At 45.1% G+C, this 21,702-nt stretch overlaps 1 protein-coding gene across 2 annotated transcripts in view; it reads left to right on the top strand.

Annotated features, from left to right (window-relative positions):
* The window catches only part of gbf1 (golgi brefeldin A resistant guanine nucleotide exchange factor 1), a 78,150-nt gene that overhangs the window by 31,035 nt on the left and 25,413 nt on the right, over window positions 1-21,702 (top strand). For both annotated transcript variants that reach the window (XM_079729807.1, XM_079729806.1), the window contains exons 5-17: window positions 9,392-9,510; window positions 9,804-9,912; window positions 11,743-11,803; window positions 14,372-14,426; window positions 15,729-15,861; window positions 16,137-16,336; window positions 16,762-16,930; window positions 17,246-17,457; window positions 19,213-19,311; window positions 19,689-19,883; window positions 20,410-20,605; window positions 20,872-21,018; window positions 21,505-21,593. In XM_079729807.1, coding sequence (XP_079585933.1) covers window positions 9,392-9,510; window positions 9,804-9,912; window positions 11,743-11,803; window positions 14,372-14,426; window positions 15,729-15,861; window positions 16,137-16,336; window positions 16,762-16,930; window positions 17,246-17,457; window positions 19,213-19,311; window positions 19,689-19,883; window positions 20,410-20,605; window positions 20,872-21,018; window positions 21,505-21,593 — 1,784 coding nt within the window. The remainder of the gene's footprint in view (window positions 1-9,391; window positions 9,511-9,803; window positions 9,913-11,742; window positions 11,804-14,371; window positions 14,427-15,728; window positions 15,862-16,136; window positions 16,337-16,761; window positions 16,931-17,245; window positions 17,458-19,212; window positions 19,312-19,688; window positions 19,884-20,409; window positions 20,606-20,871; window positions 21,019-21,504; window positions 21,594-21,702) is intronic.

The raw sequence follows: 21,702 nt of genomic DNA, 5'->3' as shown, positions 1-21,702 counted from the left end.
TGCTTAGAGGCTTAATCTTAATTACAGGTAAACACCACGGTACTTTTGACATAGCCGTGTCAGTCGTTTTTAGCACTCCAATCAAATGTTGAGTTTGCCCAAACTGCTTTCTCCAACAGCCTATAAATATCTCCTAAAGCTCCTGGTATTTATTTTCTTTAATAAAGTGGTGCGTTTGGATGATGAAACAATAATTTTGAACTTTCTTGATTAGTGAGAAATACTCCTTTGACAGGAGTAAGAAGTTGAATGCAGAGCAAGACATCACTTTTGATTGTTATGACATCAGCTTCTCAGATCTATCCTTTTGGGCTCTCACTCTCGGAAGTTTCCCTCCCAAGTGCTCCCCTAGGATGTAGAACGGGGTATCATTACAAGCCTGTTCCCGGGACGTACGAAGCCGGTACAGCACACTGGGAGAAGCTGGGATGGGGATGTTTTTTTATAGTAAACTGAGAAGAGCCGTGAGGGATGAGAGTGTAGCAGCGGTCCTGTCAAGTACTGCCACCTCCTGGCTTCATTCAAACACACTGGAGCCCATGTTTCAGTAGCAAGCTTGAACACAGAATCATAGAAAGTGTCTGCATTGGCACTGAGGCAAGGAAATTAGTTTAATCCATTGGGCTGGTCACCGCTTGTTAAATCAGTCTCCTCTCTTCCTTCACTCTAACTGTAAAATAACGCTGTCAACTTTTAAATATGGGGTCCGGTGATGGGACTTTATCGCCGCTCTTGGATATTAAGGAATAATGCGGTGGGTTGGAAAATGTTTAGTGCTATAAGACTGCTTTGATTTATTGCCCTATCTGAACGAAACATGGTATACACTATCGTTTGACACTCCCACACTAGATCCAGTTTTATCCAACAATGACTTGGAATACTGTGATATGACCCTATGTGGCCTGTCAAATAAACAGCCATGACTCATTCATTACATTTTGTTAAACTCATGGATGCATTTCAACAGCACACATGCACCTGTCTAGCCGCTCATGGATCTGCTTGGAGCTATGAATGTGACTCGCTTTCGTTAAACAACTGTTTTAACCTTCCCCCCCGTCAATTAAAATGGTTGGCTAAAATACGCCTACCATTTTTTTTAAGTGCTGTAGTTCACCATCGCCTGAAGCATTTTTCAGCATTATGAAGATAATCCTGTTCTGTTCTGTTTCATTTACACAACTAGGAAGTCACTATTGTTTCCCAACTGAAATGTTTTACTAAAAATCGTATGAAGGCCAACGCAATAATTATATTGAAATAAAAGAGCAGATGGCAACTGCAATAGAAACCAGTCTTTCCCCCCACGAAACATTATGGCAAATAATTATCTGTGGGCTTGAAAAGCCCCCAGTTAACAAGTCTGTCCTTTTGTTGCGAGCCAAAACAGGAATTCTCTCTTCTTTTGATTGGAGCGGCGTGTCTATGGAGCCTCTGATGTGGGTGGTTTGGGGGGTTGGGGTGTTCAGTGCAAGTTTGCACACATTACGCTTCCATCCCCTCAAGTGGCACTCCCAGCAGGCTGTCCTGTTCCTCTTTACCCTGGGTGTCGCACTAAACTCAACTGGTGGAGAGTTGAGCGTGTGCTGCACAATGTTGCAACCTTTGTTCCTCCTACACGTCTTTTCTGTCGTGCCCCCTGTCCCCCCTCTCCTCTCTGCTCACTCGACAGACAGAGAGAGAGAGAGAGAGAGAGAGAGAGAGAGAGAGAGAGAGAGGCAATCCCCTCGCTCAGGCTCTCTCGTTATTACATGTAGACAAACACACTCACACTCACATACACAGAGAGAGATGAAGACACACAAGCGACCTTGCTCGCCCCCTCTTTCATTAAGTGAGTTAATTCCTCTGAATCTGTTGCCTGAGGCCTGCTGGCATGGAGGCAGAGGAGACTGGCTCAAGGAGTTTCAGCCCACCGACCCCCCCGCCCGTCCACGGACCCCCAGCAATGCGTCTGTCAGTGCTCGGGCTGTCCTTTTTTTTTTTTTTCATAGCAACCGATCTGTCTTTACCCAGCTTACCTCTCCTCCTTACTGTCATGTTAGCAAGGCTCAGTGCTCACCTATGGCTGCTCCTAGCCCTTAGCTCTTAGCCCTTAGCTCTTAGCCCTTAGCTCTTAACGGTAAGGGTGAGCTGAGGCTCAACCAGCATTAGCCTCCGTTAGAGGACATGCGTTTAATGGGAGCATAGTAGCGCCTGAATGTCTCTGGCCTGGGGAGCTTTTACTCTGCTCTTAAGGAGACAAAATAATACATTTTGTGTGTTTTTAATTGAAGTATTTTTTTAAGTTAACAAGATGGTTTACGCGTATATAGATTATACCCTTGATATCACACACAAGCCCCTCAGTTAGGATATAATATTTTCACACCATGACTACAATTGATGAAAGACTTCATTTGATGCATTCTTTACCTTGCTAGGTAGCCTCATCGTTGTTCTGTTTTTAACCTAAAATGCTGATTTTCCAGTGACAGTGCAAACCCACCACTGGATAAACTACATTCACGGCAACTGTTGACGCTTGCTCTCTGGGGTGTATGTGTGCGTTTGTGTGCGTGTAATACGATACGAGCTGGATACGGAATTGTTGTGTATCCGCTTTCTAAAAGTTAAAAGGTTCTTGAGTGGTTGTCGTATTTTTTTTTTTTTCATAATGGTACATTTAAATGTATACGTGTGTCACACTGTGGCAGTGTGTGTACCATTCAGCAGACAGAACAGGTGAGCAAACTCCATCTGAACCCTGACATGGCCGCCCCTTTGTTTGGCTTCTAAAGATGTATTGGCCCTTAAGGGGAGAGCTTGGCTTGTGAGAGTGCTTTAGTTGCGTGTGTACGTGTGTCTGTGTGCGTGTGTGTGTGTCCTACTTTAAACGGAAAACACGCACAAAGAAAAACTACCGTGTCCTGTCTGCTCCCTTTCTCTCTCTCACGCCACGTCTTTGATTTTTATGGAGGACTTTGATACACTTCAACTGGCTGATGTGACAGCTGTTTCTACCACCCCCTTTCCCTCTCCACCCCTGCAATCCCACACACCCCAACCCGCACTGACTGTAGTGCGCATGCACACACAGACACACAGACACACAGACACACAGACACACACACACACACACACACACACACACACACACACACACACACACACACACACACACACACACACACACACACACACACACACACAGCCCCCCTTCCCTAATAAACACGCACGGTATTTGGGAGAGCGACCTTAAGTACGTACACACATACACACTCAGTCTTTTTCCGCAGTGTTATTTTAACAATGGTCCTCCCCTGTGCTGATGTGGTCTGTGGGGTCTTGGTGCCAGCAGAGGGATTAGTGTTTTATATCACTCCTTTCTGCCGGACAGCCCCCCACCTCCCCCCTCCTACCCCTCACCCCCAGGGCTCTGGTTTCCCCGGTGCCGACATGGCACTTTTAGTTTCTTTTTGTCTCCTGCGCAACTTCCACGCATGTTGTGGCCCTTCCCTCGGGAGGCACTGCGGCGCTGCTCAGTTTCACTGGCCTCGGCTGACTTGTGCTCATACGCACATGTGCGCATCAGCCAGGCGCACACTACCTCAACCTCTTCCTGTTCCATTCACTGCCCTGTAGTTCTTCTTCATTTTTAAAGGGAGTATTTATAATTTTTTACATATAATTTAGTTTTATTATTGGCAAAGTGATCCTAGTTATGAGATTGGATTGGGATTCCCTGATTTACAATACTGTCCTTATTTACAATACCGGTAATGCTATTATTTTTCCAATATTGATTTTCACAACGGGGCAACGCTAAGAATATTTGGAACGAAACGCCATGCATGCAATTGTTAACCCTTAATTCACTAGTGGCTATCGGTCGATATTATACATGACTCTTCATATTCTGCTGTTCTTCCCATACACGGCCCTAATTATCATACACTTAAGATGTCAATTTCAGCACTGCTGTAAAACCTTAGGGGGGGGTTTGACATCAGGGACTCAGGCCCGGGTCAGAGTACCCTTTCCCCCCATGTCGTTCTCGACATCGTCTCCAAACTATCAATGACCGTAGGCATGGTGCGGGGGTCGGCTCCATTGTCTGGGCTCAGGATCTTTCAATCAGCGCGCTTTTCTACAGTACAGCAACAACATAAACAAATGCAAACTGTACTCTTCTTTGTGTTTATTTGCCTTTGGCAAACCAACTTGGTGTTTACCTACTGTGTTGGAGTAGACAAATGTACCCGAGTACACAGATGTACTTGGGTACGGAATAATTGTACTAGTGTGAAGGCTGAGTGGGGATAGTTGGCAATAGTCCTCATGCACAGTACAAATCTGACCTAGCATTGTCCTTAATGACAATGGACTCCTTTTTTCCGTCACCTTAACACCAATCTGCATGGTGGCTTCACCTGCTGAGCCCTGGTCCCTCACACATCTCTCTCTACACCCCCCTGTCCCGGTCCCCACCACCACCACCACTTGTGCACACTCTCTCTTTTCCTCACTTTCACCCTCTCTCTGTGTCTTTCTCGCTCTCTTCTCATCTCCCTTCCTATCTGTCTCCTCCTCTCTCTGTCCCATCCCCCCCACTTTCTTTCTCTCCCTGAGTCTGTTGTTGCTCGGTCGCCCTCCTCCTTATTAGCTAATGAATTGGTTGCTCCTGAAGGGCTCTGGGAAAGTAAACCAGGCAAGCAGGGTCAGCTCCGTGGCTCCTCCTCACTACTCGGGTTTCAAAAACAGAGGCCCCTGTTACCGTGGCAGCCACTGTGTCCAGGGCCCCCCCCCCCCCCCCCCCCCCCTCATTGGTGAGAAGGGCCCACATCTGGTGACTTTGAAGATAGACGGTTGTGGATGTGAAGGAGGTCACATGTTTTTAATTTGGTGTGCGGATGTGTTGGGGATATTGGTGCAGTATTGGTGTTTGTGTGCTAAAGACCTTGTTATTGACAACACCATTAGTTTCTCGGGCTGTTTAATATCCCTGTGTCCCAACTAATGGGCATAGGGTTTTTTGAGTCATTAGAACGTTGACTTTTCTTCTTTGAAATGCAGTGAAATATCTTATTTATTTATGCTTTATTTGCTATGGACAGATGCAGTGTACATAGACAAACTGCTATCCAATGCAAGTATCATTGTGTGGTCGATATGATGATAAATTTGGATGATTTGTTAGAACTTTCCTGTGAAGTAAGGAGTATATACTTCTTTCTACCTGTTTTATATGAATTCCAAAATGATCTAAATGTTTGCTTTGGTGAGTGTACTACAAATCATTACAAACCATTACAAAAGTGAATGCACATTTGATTAGATTTATTTAATTCTGTATTCCAAACCTGTTTTCTCAATGTACTGTCCTCCCCAAACGTTGCTCTTAGAGAATCTATGTCTGGCTATACAGTGAGCTTAACACTCCCTCAATCCTCCTTCCAAGGAAGTAGAAAGTGTTGTGATTGGCAGATTTTTAAAACTGACCTCTCATTTAAAGTGCAAAACTGTAACAGAAATACAAAACAAAAGTATGCATATTCACCGTTAAGCAACAATATCACAGAATCCAAACAAAATAGCATATACACTGACATGGTATATCTGATGACAGCAGCCTAGCCAAATCAAATGGAGTGAAAATGCTAACAAACTCTATACAGAGCTAATTTCAATACAGACATAATATCGTGTATAACTGCGTATTAACTTGGATACTTACAGATGATGCCGTCTTTAAGGCTAAAAAATATCAGGGAGATGCAGGATTACTGAACTAAAATTAAAACTCGCAGCTGAAAGACAGCTAAAACACGTCCTCACTGAGAGCTACTTCATGTAAAACCACTTAAATTGACTCAACCACGAGAGTGCGCGCAGACATTTAGCATGTCCGTGACACTTCCCACCTGGCATCCTAAAATTCCACAACTACACTAATGTTCTGGACGCAAGAGGAGGTTGACTTCTTTCTTACAGCACGACTTTCGATGGGTGGGTGAAACATGTGGCTTGATGCTTTGTAAGGGCTCTCCAGAGTTATTCTCAAAGCACTTTAAAATTATCTGAGTCTCAGAGACCTGGGTTGTAAGAATTGTTACCTTCGAACTAACGGACTCAGTGTCAACTAGGGTGTACAGTTCTTCGTCTTTGGAGACTGGTGTTTTGGGTTTACATAAGAAGGCTGGTCCAGACAGCAATGTAACACTAGCTAAGCAGGTATGGATGCTGGTACGGATCTTGAACCGGGTTGGGATAGACCTTATGCATTACAAACGGTTATTTCCGTACACATCGAATCGGAGTGTCTCATTGTGTATGTAGCCTTATGCCATTTACTCAGTCATTGTAGAATCTGATCACGTCTAGTTTCAAGTCCATTTCTTCTACAATGAGTTTTACAACCTCCGCAGCCAACTGTGCGGTACATAGCTACAGTCTTGGTATTGTGATTGCGGATTTTGGGGCTAGATGGCCTTACAGAGGAAAAATACTACCTCACTTAGACCATCCCGATCTGTGAGCTTCAGATGGCTGCAGCTATTGCTCTGACTGAAGCCTCTGGGAAGACAGAGTTCTGTGTATTAGGCTTGTGAGGAGGAGAAGGATGCATAGGTAGGTAAGCCTGTAGCGAAGTTTGCCATCTTCTTCACTCGTCATGCTTGTCATCCGGGATAGATGTGTCCCAATCTGTGGCTTGAGAAGAGAGCTCCCTGAGAATCATCTTCCTTGAATATTCAGTGGGGCAAGCAACCCCAAGGGGTCAAACAGGCTGTTCACTGTTGAGCGCACGCTTACAGTTGACATGTTCCTGAAGGCTTACAGGAACATGGAACGTGAATGTATCTGACATGATGTCCAAGCTCACTCTCAGGCTGCACTGAACAGGAAGATCAGATCTTTGATATCTTTGGCTCAACCATCTGCAGGAAAGGAATCCATTTCTTCTGTTTAGTTTGAAGCTTTTGGAGCCTAAGAGATGGCCAACATTCCTCAACCCACGTGGGGAATGACTTTAGAGCGTCGTCCACATAGAAATCTCTCTTTGAACTGTCTTTCGTCACTGCTAAGTTTGTTTCTTATGTCTCTTGCTGCCCGATTGATGGGGATCGGCAGTTTCCTAAGACATGGACTCTACGGTAGTCAACGCTTTAATTTACAATGTTTGCGAAATGGTAGTGGGGCGACCCAGGTATTGCTGCTATCCTTGAAGGATTCTTCCTCAATTATCTTAAGGAAGGTCGTGTCCATGATGGATGTTGCAAGCCGGTTGTCGCTTTTAGTTTGGCAAGTTTTCTTTTTGTTTCAAAGAAGACCTTTTGCGTGGGAAGCCATTGGGAAGAACAGCTGTACTTCAATCTTAGATGGTTCTCACATGGTCTCAGATGATTGGGGTGTCCATTTTCCAAGATGCATTTCTTCATAGCACTCAGTGTATTTGGCTTGTGAGCACTGCAGAAGCAAACATCACCTGCGATGACTCACCCTAGATCCAGCTTTTGTGCATATGCGTCATTGATGGGTCTGTTAAACTGCCTGGACACTTTGTGAACCAGCATGTCCCTCCCTAACAAAAGAATAGTGGGGTCTAAAGCTGGTATTATATCAGCAATGGACATCGAGTGACTGTAGTGATAAGCAGCTTCTGGTGTGGGTATCTCTACTCAAATGCAACCAAGTTCCAAAGAATATTTGGAACGTGGTTGCATTTGATCAGAGTAGGGAGTGGCAGGGGGGTCTTTCCATCTGCAGATTCCACAATGTAGCCATGAGCTCTCCGACCAGCAGTTTTGTCTACCACTGCGCGTCTTCTAAGGGTGTATGGCGCAGCGGTGCAGTGAATGTTAAACATATAAGAATCAGACTTGGCTAAAGACAAGATACTTTTTGGCTTTTTACCTTTTTCTGGCTTCTCTGTGGAGGCCATCAGGATATACTTCAACTTAGCAAATCTTCAAGCAGGACTTGCAACTGAAGCTTGTTTTACATACCTCCGTGCAGTTTGATGTGACCTTGATGTTAGAGGTGTCACTTTATTCCTCCATTTTTTGGGACTGTTTATCTTGCCCTTCCGTCATCTTAATTGTGTGGTCTGCCTTAAGAGACAGAGAGACACAACCTGACTTCTAGCTATGTATCTGGGTGTCAGATGGTTGTGAACAAAGTGTCACTTCTGAATAGTGATCTGCTGTCACCTGGAGTACACCCATTCGAAGATTGTCCCCTCTTGAGAAAGACTATCTGCTAGTGTGGCGTCGAAACCTGGGAAGCTGTGTGCCTCTCCTGTAGCGCAATCTTTCGTCATGGAGAGGAGATCTGGGACGCTGTGTTTTTCCTGTAGGGCGATATATCGTCATGGAGAGGAGAGCTGGGACGATTTGAGTCTCTCCGGTAGGATGATCGGTCTTCATGCAGAGGAGAGCTAGGACGCTGTCTGTCTCTCCTGTAGGGTGATCTGTCATCATTGAGAGGAGGGCAGGGACGCTGTGTGTCTCTTCGTTATGGTGATCTGTCGTCGTGGGGAGGAGAGCTGGGCGCTGTCTGAGGGGCACTCTCTGCCTGGGACGCGTGGCGTGTGTTCTCTCTCTCTGTCACTTGTTTGCTGAAGCTGACGCTGGAGTATTCTGCCGCATGTTCACTGGTGCACTGGTATGCACTCTTTCCTAGGGGGAGGAAATCTATGTCTTTAAGATACTTTTCAGCCAGGCATTAATCTTTTGCTGCTACCTCCATAACCTTCACTTCAGCTTGCGCGGCATCAGCTTCTCTCGTCCGTTGCAGTGCCTCCAGAGTAACATCAAGGCAGACTTTTTCTACTTTGAGTCTTCTATTTTGATATTTATTTCATTTTGGGAATAATAGGCTCCTCTTTGAGCATCTTTTGCTTTAACTCGAGCCTTAACTAAGGCTAAACTTGCACTAGATACTACTGTTGAGCATGCGGAATTCCCTGATGCAGAGGCGATGGATCTAGTTTACGTTCCCATTTCTGAAACGGTGAAGTATATTCACCCTGATGCTACAATATCAAAGAATTAAACAAAATAACTCAATAACAACGTACATGGAATAGCTGGTGATGGTAGCCTAACTAAAAAAATAAAGTAAGTTAAAGTCGCTAGCGAAAATGCTGACCACCTGGCGGACTCTATACAGAGCTAATTTCACTAAGTTTTTTGTTGTACAACAGTTTTTTGTTGTAAAACAACTCAAATTTAACCAACCACTAGAGGGCGCATAGACATTACGGAGGTCTGTGACCGTTACAGTAAACCGAGTATCCCGCAAGCCAATATGCAAGTTGTGTAACGATGTAATGAAGGAAGCAGTATTATCCCCAGGACTATTTATTCATTGCTTTAACCACCTTGTTTTGTTCTGGTTGTTTCGTCAGATGCTAACCATGAGGCGGCGGCCGAGGCGATCGAGAACATGGCGGACGCCGTCACACACGCTAGGTTTGTGGGGACGGACCCTGCCAGCGATGAGGTTGTCCTCATGAAAATCCTGCAGGTACATTTTTAAATTAAAGAAAACAATCACATTTTACAATTTGTTTTTTGCAGATGCATTTATCCAAATCTGCCTGCTCGCAAAAGTGAGCTTACATAAAGCTTATTTTCCTTTGTTCGTTAATTTACACATTTGGTTTTCTGTACATCTCATCATTCCTAGTATTTTTATTAGGTTTTTTTCCCATCCCCAATGAAGCTCCTGAGGAACAAATCGTTACTTTTAAATCCAACCTTGCATTGGAGTGAAAGGGATTCATCCAGTGTCTTACGGTTCTTTGTTCCTTGCTCCAGGTGTTGAGGACGTTGCTGCTGACACCTGTCGGAGCCCACCTGACCAACGAGTCTGTGTGTGAGATCATGCAGTCTTGCTTCCGAATCTGCTTCGAGATACGTCTTAGTGGTGAGTGGGGGTGGGCGATATATCGATATTTGAAATATATTGATATTAATTCAAACGAGATATGGAACTAGGCCCTATCGTCAACATCGATATAGTTTATAACGGCAGTTTTGAACCGCGCCTGCCGCCTGCTACTTCGTAACTTTGCTTATCTCTCTCCCGCTCTGCCTCCGGCTCACACACACTCTGCCCCGGCCCGGACCCCATTCCACTCACGTCACTTTTTTTAATTCCCCTACGGCGCGAAACATGGAGTCCGCCGGCAAACGTGGCACCGAGGAGCTTGTATGTAAGCGGAAGACAAATGGCTCCATAGTTTGGAAATGGTTTGGGTACAAGGTGTCTGACGAATTACAGAATCAGGTATTTTGTAGATTTGTTTTTAAATCTGTCGCGAGTGCTCAGAAATGCGGGCAGTGACGCAAAACCTTAAGCTCTCTCGACATTAATAATTTTTTATTCCGATAAAGGAAGTACAGCAATTGTCCCAAAATTATTGCAGACTCCCGGACCCCTGCCGCCGAATCGCTCCATGTCGCGATTCAATTCTGTGCTTCAGATTGGTGAGGAATTGGAAGAACCAGAGACGTCGGAGAACCCGACGCAGTCGTTATGATTCATAATATTCCGGATGCGCACACAGCTTTTGGCCGTGATATTATATATTATATTGTTATGTTCTCAAATACGAGGCGGAGGCAGTGTCTAATCCACGGTTTATTCAACCATCAAACTGTATTCAATTCCGAACGGTAGGAATAGTAACGGTAAATCCAAACGGTAGGTAGGTATAGTAATAACGGTAACTCAGCGGTAACTAAGTTAACGGGGACAGCAACACAGACAGGATGGAAATGAAAGCACAGCGGCGTCACCAATGTAGAATGACGAGTTTGAGCGCGGCAACGGCAACTATGTTATTGCGTCAACAAATATCAATATTTATCTTATATCGACATTCTGCTTGAAGATATTGAGATATGACTTTTGGTCCATATCGCCCAGCCCTAGTGGTGAGCATAGCAATTTTAATCTTAGACCTTTGGCTTTTACTCCATTACTTGGTCATTTCTTAAACTAAAGCTACACTTGGATTAAATTATTATCTTTGTTGGCGATTGTATTACAAAGGGAGTTCTCTAACACTATTTGTTTGTGTTCGTTCTTGTAACCTCTGGAACACAAGCCCAACACTAAGACAGAGCCAGTGTTCGCACATCCCTCCAGACTTAACGGCTACTGGTTTATGAACACAGAGATTTTCTGGCCTGCCACTGTTGATGCTAGACCTTAATAAGACTCCCTGGTTCCAGCCTGACCAAACAAAACACTAGCAGAGCTGCTCTCCAGCTCTGTTCCTCTGTGTTGTTTGTATCCTCCACGCAATCTCCCTCACTGGGCTGTTTGGCACCTCACCTCATCTGTTTTGCTCTCCTTCTCATCCTCCCTTTTCTCTCTCTGTTTCTCTCTCCTATTGTTTCATCTTTCTTGCTCTCGTTCTCACACTCTCTTCTGGTCTTTATGTTTATCTAATTCATTATCTCTCTCTGTCTCTCTCTCTGTCTCTGTCTCTCTCTGTCTCTGTCTCTCTCTCTCCCCCCCACTCTGTCTCTCGCTCTGTCTCTGTCTGTCTCTCTGTTTCTCTCTGTCTCTCTCCCTCCCCCCCACTCTCTCTCTCTCTCTCTCCCCCCCCCACACTCTGTATGTCTCTCTCTCTCTCTCTCTCTCTCTCTCTCTCTCTCTCTCTCTCTCTCTCTCTCTCTCTCTCTCTCTCTCTCTCTCTCTCTCTCTCTCTCTCCCTCTCTCTCTCTCTACCTTTTCCTCCAACAGAGCTCCTGAGGAAATCTGCTGAGCACACACTGGTGGACATGGTGCAGCTTCTATTTTCCAGGTAAATGCGAGGAAGGGTATGCAGGAGAAGGAGGGGAGGCGGGGGGGGGGGGGGGTGGAAGGGTTGCGGGTCTCAGATAATTGTTTATGTGTTTACAGAGGTGATTCCCTTTTCTCACCGTTGCTGCACTACAGTCAGAATGGTAAAGTACTGTTGAGTGTGCCTATAGGACTACACTACCCAGAATCCACCTGAATCTGGGGTCTTGTTTGGCGAGGGCTTACGTTCCTAGACGATGACTTTAAAGCGGTTTATAAAAAATGCATGCTCATTTTGGGACTGTTTTGTTTGGAGAACCAATAAGCCTAATGAAACCACCACACACAGACAGCGACTCCACTCCTGAGTGGAAATTCACGGCCAACTTGGATTGTTGCTCTGCCAAAACGTTCAGCTCTGCTGCATTGACAAAAAACATTACACATCAAAGGAGAAATAATATAATCATTTTTTATTTATATAGGTTTTCTAGACACTCAAAGACTCTTTACAATGTAAATATTATGCAAGAATTTAAAATAACCAAATATTAATGAATAGCTACATTAAATCAAAATAATACTTTGCAACCGTTTGCTCAATTCACACCAAGTCACGCCATGGCAGGCTTTATTCCACCATGGAGGTGTTGTGGTCATGGAGCTCCAGGGCAGACATTAAAGCTGTTTAGCCCTGTGGCTTCCCTCCTGCACAGTGAGGAGGGTCAGCCAGGTTGGTGATTAGCTTCCCTGTGATTTCCTGCTGGCATTTAGCTCAATCTCCCTCACACGTCACTCCCCCAGATTGTGTGTTGTGTGCGTGCATACATTTCTTCATTACCATTAATGCATATGTATTGGCATGCATGCATAAATGTGTTTATTAACACGTATGCGTCAGTGTTCATGTACTGAGTGCGTATATTAGCGAGTGAGTGAGTGTGAGCGCGCCTCTATTATCCTTTGTGTAACAGTGAACATGCATTATTGCACGTGTTTTAACGCATAAACACAACTGCTCGCGTGGGTGTGTATTGGCGTGCATGCAGTACCGCGTGTGTGTTTGCGTGTGTGCATCGGCGTGCTGGTCACATCCAAGACACAGACAGCGATGAGCCTCCGGAGGTGCAGACTGTACAATCTGCATATAGATGAAGATGGCTCTCGCTCTCTTTAACGGTGGCCGACGCTGTGTGCTGTTATGTGTGTCCCTGAAAGAGAGACCCACATAAACACAGCGTTAGCATGGGCTGCCTCCCCTGCTGTTATTCATGTGTGTTTATAGACATGACTACTGCGTGGCACCTTGTTAGCGTGTCTAGCCCTAGCCTGACATTACTGCCCAGGGCAGTAGTGTTGGAAATATAAAAGCATTGTGGCCACCGTGGTCAACAGGAAGGCATCCCTGCCGGTGAGCAGTGGATGTATATTTAGTACCAATCTTTTTACGACGTGCCTCTTCTAATACTCATTGGCACACAGGAATATCACAACCGCGATCAAAACGCACACGCACCATCACAAATGGACACTCAGTCACCCAACTCAATTACACACACACGCACACAATGCCTGACACGCACACAAAGAAACACAGAGATCTCATTATGTTTGCATCTAACTAACCCTGGAAGCCCTCCCCTACCCTCTCCTCCACAACCCAGGGGTTGGTGAGGTGTGTGTGTGTGTGTGTGTGTGTGGGTGTGGTGGGGGAGGAAGGGTGGTGCCCCCATCTGTCTGTATATAATGAGCAGCAGCTCTGCTGAAGTCCTCAGAAGGCAGCTTAGATTGGCTGCTCAAAGTATTAGGCATGTTAATCTGTTGGACCCACAGATCATCCAATAATCAGGCTAGCAACACAACACTCTATTAACGCTGAGGTAATGTTGGAGGGTAGTGCGTTGGCATCATCCTGTGTGTGTGTGTGTGTGTGTGTGCACGTGCATGTGCGTACAACTGGCGTTGACAACTCATTTTCCAGCAAAGCCTAAGAGTCCACAGAAAACTAGTGGTGCTCTCTTTCTCTCACACTCACTCACTGCCTCTCAATTTCCAAAACACACGTACGCACACACACACACACATGCACACACTCCTGTGCATGTTGTATGAGGACTCGAGAACCGGCGTTGGTCTCATCAGATCCCCCAGCCCAAGTTGTGTTAGTTTCTGATAGCCCCTGATAAGATAGCTTGTGGGGAACTACACAAGCTATGTAGTTCCCCACAAAAAAAAATGTTAACTGATAAGCCAATTTAGTTTTTCTAACCCTAGATTTCTGAGTGTTCATTATTCAAATATCTTAACATCTTGATTTTTTAACTCTTACGGTATTATCCTGGCAACATCGTTACTGCTATGTATAGTTCTATACATTTTTGTTTCGAGGGATTTAAATCAATCATGCTTTTAACTATTTTGATATGGGAATTTCTCATTTTATAAATTCCCATTTCAAAATAGTTAAAAGCATGATTGCTTTTTGGGTTATTAATCACAACCGTTATTATATATTATATTATGTTTCTCAACAGGCTTTATGACTGCAGTATTTCTGATTTGACCATTCAATGTTTCTTCTCTTCTTCAGACTCCCTCAGTTCAAAGAGGAGGCCAAGAGCTTTGTCGGAGCCAACATGAAGAAGGTAACGGGTGTTAGATGTTCAACCAAGACCTGCTCCCTCCCATCTCATCCTCCACCGCCTCCTCCACTTTCCTCCTCCTTACTGCCTTCATCTTTTTTTAGTTACCTTAAGCCTACCCCATGTTTGTCTCCATGACCCTAAACATAGCAAATGTAAAGTAACAAGAAGGTTTTTTTCCCTACTTCCCGTCTTTATAATCGGCGATTTCACTGAATTAAAAGTATTTACAGACTGAATTTGGAAAAGTTAAAATATCAATTAATTATTTTGGATTTGTTGATAAAAAAGGGTTTGACATTCCGTAATAATAAACAATTATCCATTTTTAAACAAAGAAGGTAAAATCTTCTACAGTATTATTAATCCACCATCTCAACCCTGAGGGAGGTTGCATGCCACCCCCCCTTCCCGCATGTGACTGTGCGTGTGTATGTGTGCATGTGTTTCTGTGTGCGTGTTTGTATGAGTGTGCTGACTGACATATCTTCATCACTAATCGCGGGCACCTGCCCCCTGCCTCCCCCCTCCTCCTCTCTCCCTCGAGGCTTACAATATCTTATGGAAAAACAAAAGAGTGCAGGTAAGGAAGCTGGCCCACCAAGAAGATGCCCCGCCCTCCTCTTCCTCTTCCCTTTCCCCCTCTTCCTCATCCCTCTCTGTAACTCTCTCTCCTTCTCATTTTTTTTAATACTCATTCTCGTCCCGACTAATCCTTTTCTCCTCCCTGTTGCTCTTTGCCCACGAGGTCAGAAGGAAAAGAGTTAGTGGAACTCTGAGGAGCATCCCTCTAGAGTTGTTTGTGTTCCCTTGTGTGATCCGAGGGGAATTCCATGTTGTCGATTGCTCTGCCACCTCCTCTCCCCACCCCACTCCCGAATGCTTTTTAATTATCTTTTTTTGCATTGAATTGGAATGCAGATGGGTTTTGTGATTGCGTACATTTTCCTTTTGTTCATTGTATAATACCTCGACTTTTTGTTTTTGTGTTGTTGCAATCCAATGCATGCTGTATTTAAGGATGCATTTAGTTGATAGAATTGATAGTTCGCAACCTTTGCAGAATACCAAGTCGTACTTTCTAAATACGAAGGAACCGGGACGTACTCGGGGACGTTGTATTCACATCCTCCTCGGACTTGAGGAGGTTTTACTGTGTCATTGAATGGTGACGTGACAACACATCTTAGTAAGCGGACGTCGACGTGCAACAGTGGTTCCAGCCCCGCCAATGACTCCATGAACCACGTTACCCCAGTGAGTGTGTCTATTGACCCCCCTCCCTGCTCTGGGTCCTCCCCTCAGCTGAAGATGCGTGCGGGAGGGATGAGCGAGTCCTCCAAGTGGAAGAAGCAGAAGCGTTCGCCCAGACCGCCGCGCCACACTGGGAGGGGGTCCCCTAGCCAGTCAGCCCACCTCAGCAACAACAACCTCTCTGGTCAGACACGCACACATGCCCCTGCATACACCATACATGCACACACACAATACACACAAGCCTGTGAGACATTTTAAGACTGCAATCTTTTTTTGTTGTTATTTTTAATGGAAATGTTTGAAAATCTAAACAAGCTAGTTGACTTGAATGATATGGATGACTTTGTAATGAATTTTAATTAAAATCAACTTATTCCATTAGCCTGAGATTTTTCCAGCTGTCTTGATGAAAAATCAACAGCCTAACTCACTCCTCCCCCTCCTCTACCTGAGCAGGTGGGGTGCCCTTTATGGAGCCAGGCTCCGGCCTCTCTACCTCGGACAGCGCGGGCTCCTCAGTCTCCAGCCCGTCCACTGCAGACAGTGGGCTGGACCTTGGCTCCAAGGCCACCTCGAGGGAAGACCTCAGCGACCTCGAGCAGACCAGCTCGGCCGGCACCAGCCCCGGCACAGAAACCCCCCGGCTGGATACAGCGGTACGATGAGTGGGAGGAGGATACTCATCCTCTGTAGCTCAACTGAGAATTGCATCCTGGAACTATGCAACCATAAGACCGATAATTAAAGAATATTTAATCGGACGCTCCATAGTACAAGGGATTAAAACAATATAGAAATATTAAGCCCGTTATGGGCTTAATATATGGGCGTCCAGTTGAGGTTAGGTTCCCAAGTTTTGCTGTGTTAAAGGGCACCTATTCCATCACCTGGGTGCGATGTTGATCCGTTCATCATACATCTAGGTGGCCACTTCCACTTGTGATTTTGTGGTTTTTGTGGTTTTTTTCAACAGCTAATCATATGACACCTGTTGGTTAAATGGGGGCCTTTTGAACCAAATGTTTTGACATTGAATAGTGATCTGATCGCGGCTTGCTCTCCGCTCCCCTCTCGGTTCCAGTCGGACGGAAGGAGGTCTGAGCGCGGTCAGTCCACCTCCGTGGAGTCTATCCCGGAGGTGCTGGAGGATAAGGACTCTCTGACGGAGAACTCGGACAGCGCCTCCGTCCACGACATGGACTACGTCAACCCCAGAGGAGTCCGCTTCACCCAGTCCACCCAGAGAGACGGTGAGGAGACTGTGGTTACTGTTGCCCATTCTTTCCCCTCATTCACCCAATCATCTATTGACTCTGTCTCTTATTTACCCTGTCACTCAATGACTATTAACTTATCAACCCAGATAAGTTAACGCCTCGCCCAGCGATCTAGACCTGCAGTCCAGTCATCCATTCATTCATTCACCCCCTCACCCCACTCAGTTCCCCCCCTTTCCAACACACAGAGAGATGATGCAGTTACCTTAACCTGTTGGACGCTCACTACTCATCTATTCGTCCATTTATCCATTCACTTATTCATCAAGTTTTCTTCAACGCCGGCAGGTGCTTCGCTCATCCCCTACGGGCTGCCCTGCCTGCGTGAGCTCTTCCGCTTCCTCATCTCGCTGACCAACCCCCACGACCGCCACAACACGGACGCCATGATACACATGGGCCTGCAGCTGCTCACTGTGGCCCTGGAGTCCGCCCACATCGCCCCCTACCAGTCCCTGCTGGGCCTGGTCAAGGATGAGCTCTGCAGACACCTCTTCCAGGTCAGTCCGTCACGTCAGCCATCTCCATATGATGGTCCAAGTGAAAATCCAAGTCCAAATGCATTGAATCTCATTTGGTGTATATTAGGGGTGAAATGGTACACTGAAGTCACGGTTCGGTTCAGACATCACTGTTGGGTACGAGTTCGGTACAATGAAGGGAAAAGAAAAAACGGAAGGCAATTCTTTTTTATTGTGCATGTCTTAGGTTGTACCACCTAGTGTCTTACAGTCTCTCCCCTGAGCTAGCTGCAACAGCCTGAACTGTGTAATCTAAGATGTAAACAATAAGTACCCCACATCATCTCCAGACTCCATCCGTCACTTGTAAACAAAATAAGACAGTCAGTTCAAAACTGAAAATGCAGCACGTCTTATTTATGAAAGTGCAGACTGCACAGAATTACAGCCACTACAAGCTAGTCCCCCAATGAGCTTTCCAAAAACGTGCCGTTTTTTAAAGGCGGGTCAAGGTGGAGGGTGGGGGTGTGGCCCTGAGCAGCTTGCGGCCACGGTACCATGCGCTCGTGTTTACAGTGGATGTATCGCAATGGCGAGGTGCACACAGCTTTTGGCCGTGTTCTGTAAATATCCTAGAACACTCCGGCTGCTCCAGCGGGAGTCCTATATAGAGCTCTATATCTAAATAATATCACATTATACATGGATATCTATATCATATAATATATATTATCACGGCCAAAAGCTGTGTGCGCTTCCAGACGATATTATGAATCTCAAACGATTGTGTCGGGTACTTTGACGTCTCTGGTTCTTCCAATTCCACAACAATCTGAAGTAGACTGAACCGCGACATGGAGGAGAAAGGGATTGTTGCCCGCAATTATTGACTGTGATTGTTTCCCGCCATAGCCCCGCAGCGGGCAGCGCCGAGGCGGTGGTGCCTCGGAAGCGGGCAGCGGGCTCTGGGGCTCCGGCGGGAGACAATCGTGGGCAACAATCCCTTTCTCCCCCATGTCGCGGTTCAATGTACTTCAGGGAGTCAAAGCCAAAGTTCCTTACCCCCAATTCCTTCTCAACCATGGCTGAGCTAACCCCCACTACGCGTCTCTTTGTGGAAATACCAGAGACATCAGAGAACCTGACGTGTTATGCGCCATAACACGCTCGGCTACCTAGGTGCCAATCAGGGCTGCAGTTTAGTTGTCCCTGAAGAACTTGCGTATCAAAAGACTCAAAACTCACCTGTTCAGAGTTCATCTCGACTCTGCATAGAAACCAATGCACAGCCACCATTGAATGTTGTACGTCCTGGCACTTGTACATTGCACTTATTCAAGGTACTTAATTGTGTAGCATCTACAGTAGCTGCTATCGCTGCTTTACACAGGGAATGGGTTAGCCTAGCGATTGTAATACTTGCACTTGGTTCTATGAACACTGTACCGACAGCGATATATGACAAATGTACTTATTGTAACTAATGCACTTATTGTAAGTCGCTTTGGATAAAAGTGTCTGCTAAATGCCCTAAATGTAAATGTAAATGTATCTAACATTAGTTCCGCATTACATTAATTAATTTGCATGCCAGTTTTATTTAATTGTATGCGTGAATTCTCTGTGTAAATCCATGCACCGAACCGTGACGTCCGTACCAATTTGGTTCAATACGAATACATGTATCGTTACACCCCTAGTGTCTATATATTTTTTTAATGTTTTTTTTGTCTGCGTTTTTGTACGTGTATTTCGTTATCGTCAATAATCCATATTTTTTTGTCTCTGTTGCAGTTGCTAAATGTGGAGCGGATGAATCTGTACACCGCCTCTATTCGCTGCTGTTTCCTGCTCTTCGAGAGCATGAGATGTTATCTGAAGTTCCAGCTCGAGGTAACTCGTTGTTTAAACTGCATTTCCAGTTAGAAGGTTATTTTTATTTGTGAATTCTTGAATTGAGTTCTTGTTCAATGTCCTTCAAGTGGAATTAAAGCATTGATACTTGTGATGGCAGTAGAGGGTTGATTTTTTTTTGAATGGCTTGCTAACTGCTAATATACATCTGACATGGTGGTTCAAATAGGTCCTTCAACTCTATGTACACAATAAATAAACAATGAAATGAAAATTGTAATTGGCATGTCATGTTTGATGTTCCTGCAGGGTAGATCTTGAAATGGCTTGTTGTTTAGTGGCTAAAAAACATCCCACCTGGTAGTAAAATCAGGCTCCCTTTAAACATCCTCCTCCTCCTCTTCCTCCTCCTCCAGATGTACCTGAAGAAGCTAATGGACATCATCACGTCGGAGAATGTGAAGATGCCCTACGAGATGAAGGAGATGGCTCTGGAGGCGCTGGTGCAGCTGTGGAGGATCCCCAGCTTTGTCACCGAGGTCTACATCAACTACGACTGTGACTTCTACTGCTCCAACCTGTTTGAAGACCTCACCAAGCTGCTCTCCAAGGTAGGCGGAGGTCCATTCCTGTTGTTAGATCAATGACCACAGCCCTCTCTGGACCTGAGACAGGATACCATATGGGTATTCTTGGGTTGTTGTCATGTATTTATTTTCTCTGTTGAAAGCCTTATTAAAATGAATCCATTTGCAATCGGCTCACTGGCTAAACCCACTAGTACACTAACCATGTCTCCAGTAAGCCAGGTTGGATTCAAACTTGCCGTCCTAGGCCTCAAGTGATGTAAATTTTGACCAAACGTTGACCCATCGTAGTCCATTTTTTGTATGTTTACAATTCGGTACATTTTGTCAAAAAAGTTATTTTTTAACTTTCTTGTGTATGGTTTGTGTTATATTTTTTATTATACATTTTTGTGTAAAAATGTGTGCTTTTGTTTTGAATATTTTAACATTGCTTATGTCAGTGAAGACTCGACTATCCATCATGCATCCATCACACACAGAGATCAGTAAAACCTCATCAATGTGTTGAGATGTCTCCATTGTAGTATATTCTCTTCCATCCCTACAGAATGCATTCCCAGTGTCTGGACAGCTGTACACCACCCACCTGCTCTCCCTAGAGGCTCTACTGACCGTGATTGACAGCACAGAGGCCCACTGCCAGGCCAAGGTTCTGAACAGCGCTGCTGAGCAGGACCAATCAACAGACACAGTCCTGGCAGAGGGGCAGAGCCCCACCAATGAAAATACAGAGACAACAACAGGTATGCCTTTACTCAACACATTCTTTTTTACAGATTATATATTTTTGTTACCTTTTTATGATTTCTTTACCTTATTTTATCTTTTCTTGAGACAGCCGAAACACCTTGACAAATTGGAAAACTGTTCAGACAAGATCAAATAAATCCACAATGTTAAAGTGCTGTATTTTTACAAGAGCAAAGTTCTGTCAATGAGGAAGGAGTTATTCGTATGGGTCATCATTGTTTTTATGCACTTATGTATGTATGCATGTTTTTGTGACCAGACCCTAGCAGACAGGGTAACGGTGGCGGTGGTGGAGGTCAGAGAACTCCAGAAGCAGAGATCACGCTGGTGTGTCCTCCGACCAGCGGCCACCTGATGGCTGAGAAGATGAGACTGGGCCGGCAGGACCATGAAGAGGCTGACACGGGTCAGTCTTGGGTCTTATACAGGAGTAGAACTCCACACTCATGCACCATAAAGCTCAGGGTTAAATAATACAACTAGAGGAAACTAGATGTAATCATTGGATGTTGTCAACTTATGTATTATTTTGATGAAGTTTTAGGTTGGAGTCATTGGATGAGGCCATTGGATATTCTCATTTGGTGTACTCTCTTAATGTTGTAGTTGGATTTTCTTATTTGATGTAGTCATTTAATGTGGATGTTGATGTAGGCAATTCACAGAAGCTTTTATCCACATAGACCTGCAATACATTTGTAGATACATGCTACAAATGTACATACATACTAAGGAGCTGTTAGTTGTTAAGCGGCCTCTTGCTAAAGGATACCAACAGATACACTGTTTAAATCGGGGATCGAACTGAGCACCTTTCGGCTCAGTGTCAAACACCACAAGCCTTGACACTATCCTGCAAACGACAATAACATGGCTTCTCTCTTTATTCCAGCTGAGAAGAAGAGCCTGAAGAAACCTCAGCGCTTCACCTCGTATTCACCCGAATCCCAGGAGCTGATGGATATCAAAGCCAAGAAGAAGGTGAATGACTTATGCTCAAAGCAATGCTTGACTCAACCCTGTTTTCTTGAAAAGAATCCCAGGAATGTTGGACCATCGACATCATTGGTCATGGATTTGCATTCTCCGT

The sequence above is a fragment of the Pollachius pollachius genome (genome assembly GCF_949987615.1).
Source record: "Pollachius pollachius genome assembly, chromosome: 2".
Classification (NCBI taxonomy): Eukaryota; Metazoa; Chordata; class Actinopteri; order Gadiformes; family Gadidae; genus Pollachius; species Pollachius pollachius.
The sequence above is the reverse complement of the archived record's forward strand: the minus strand, read 5'-3'. Positions and strand labels throughout refer to the sequence as shown.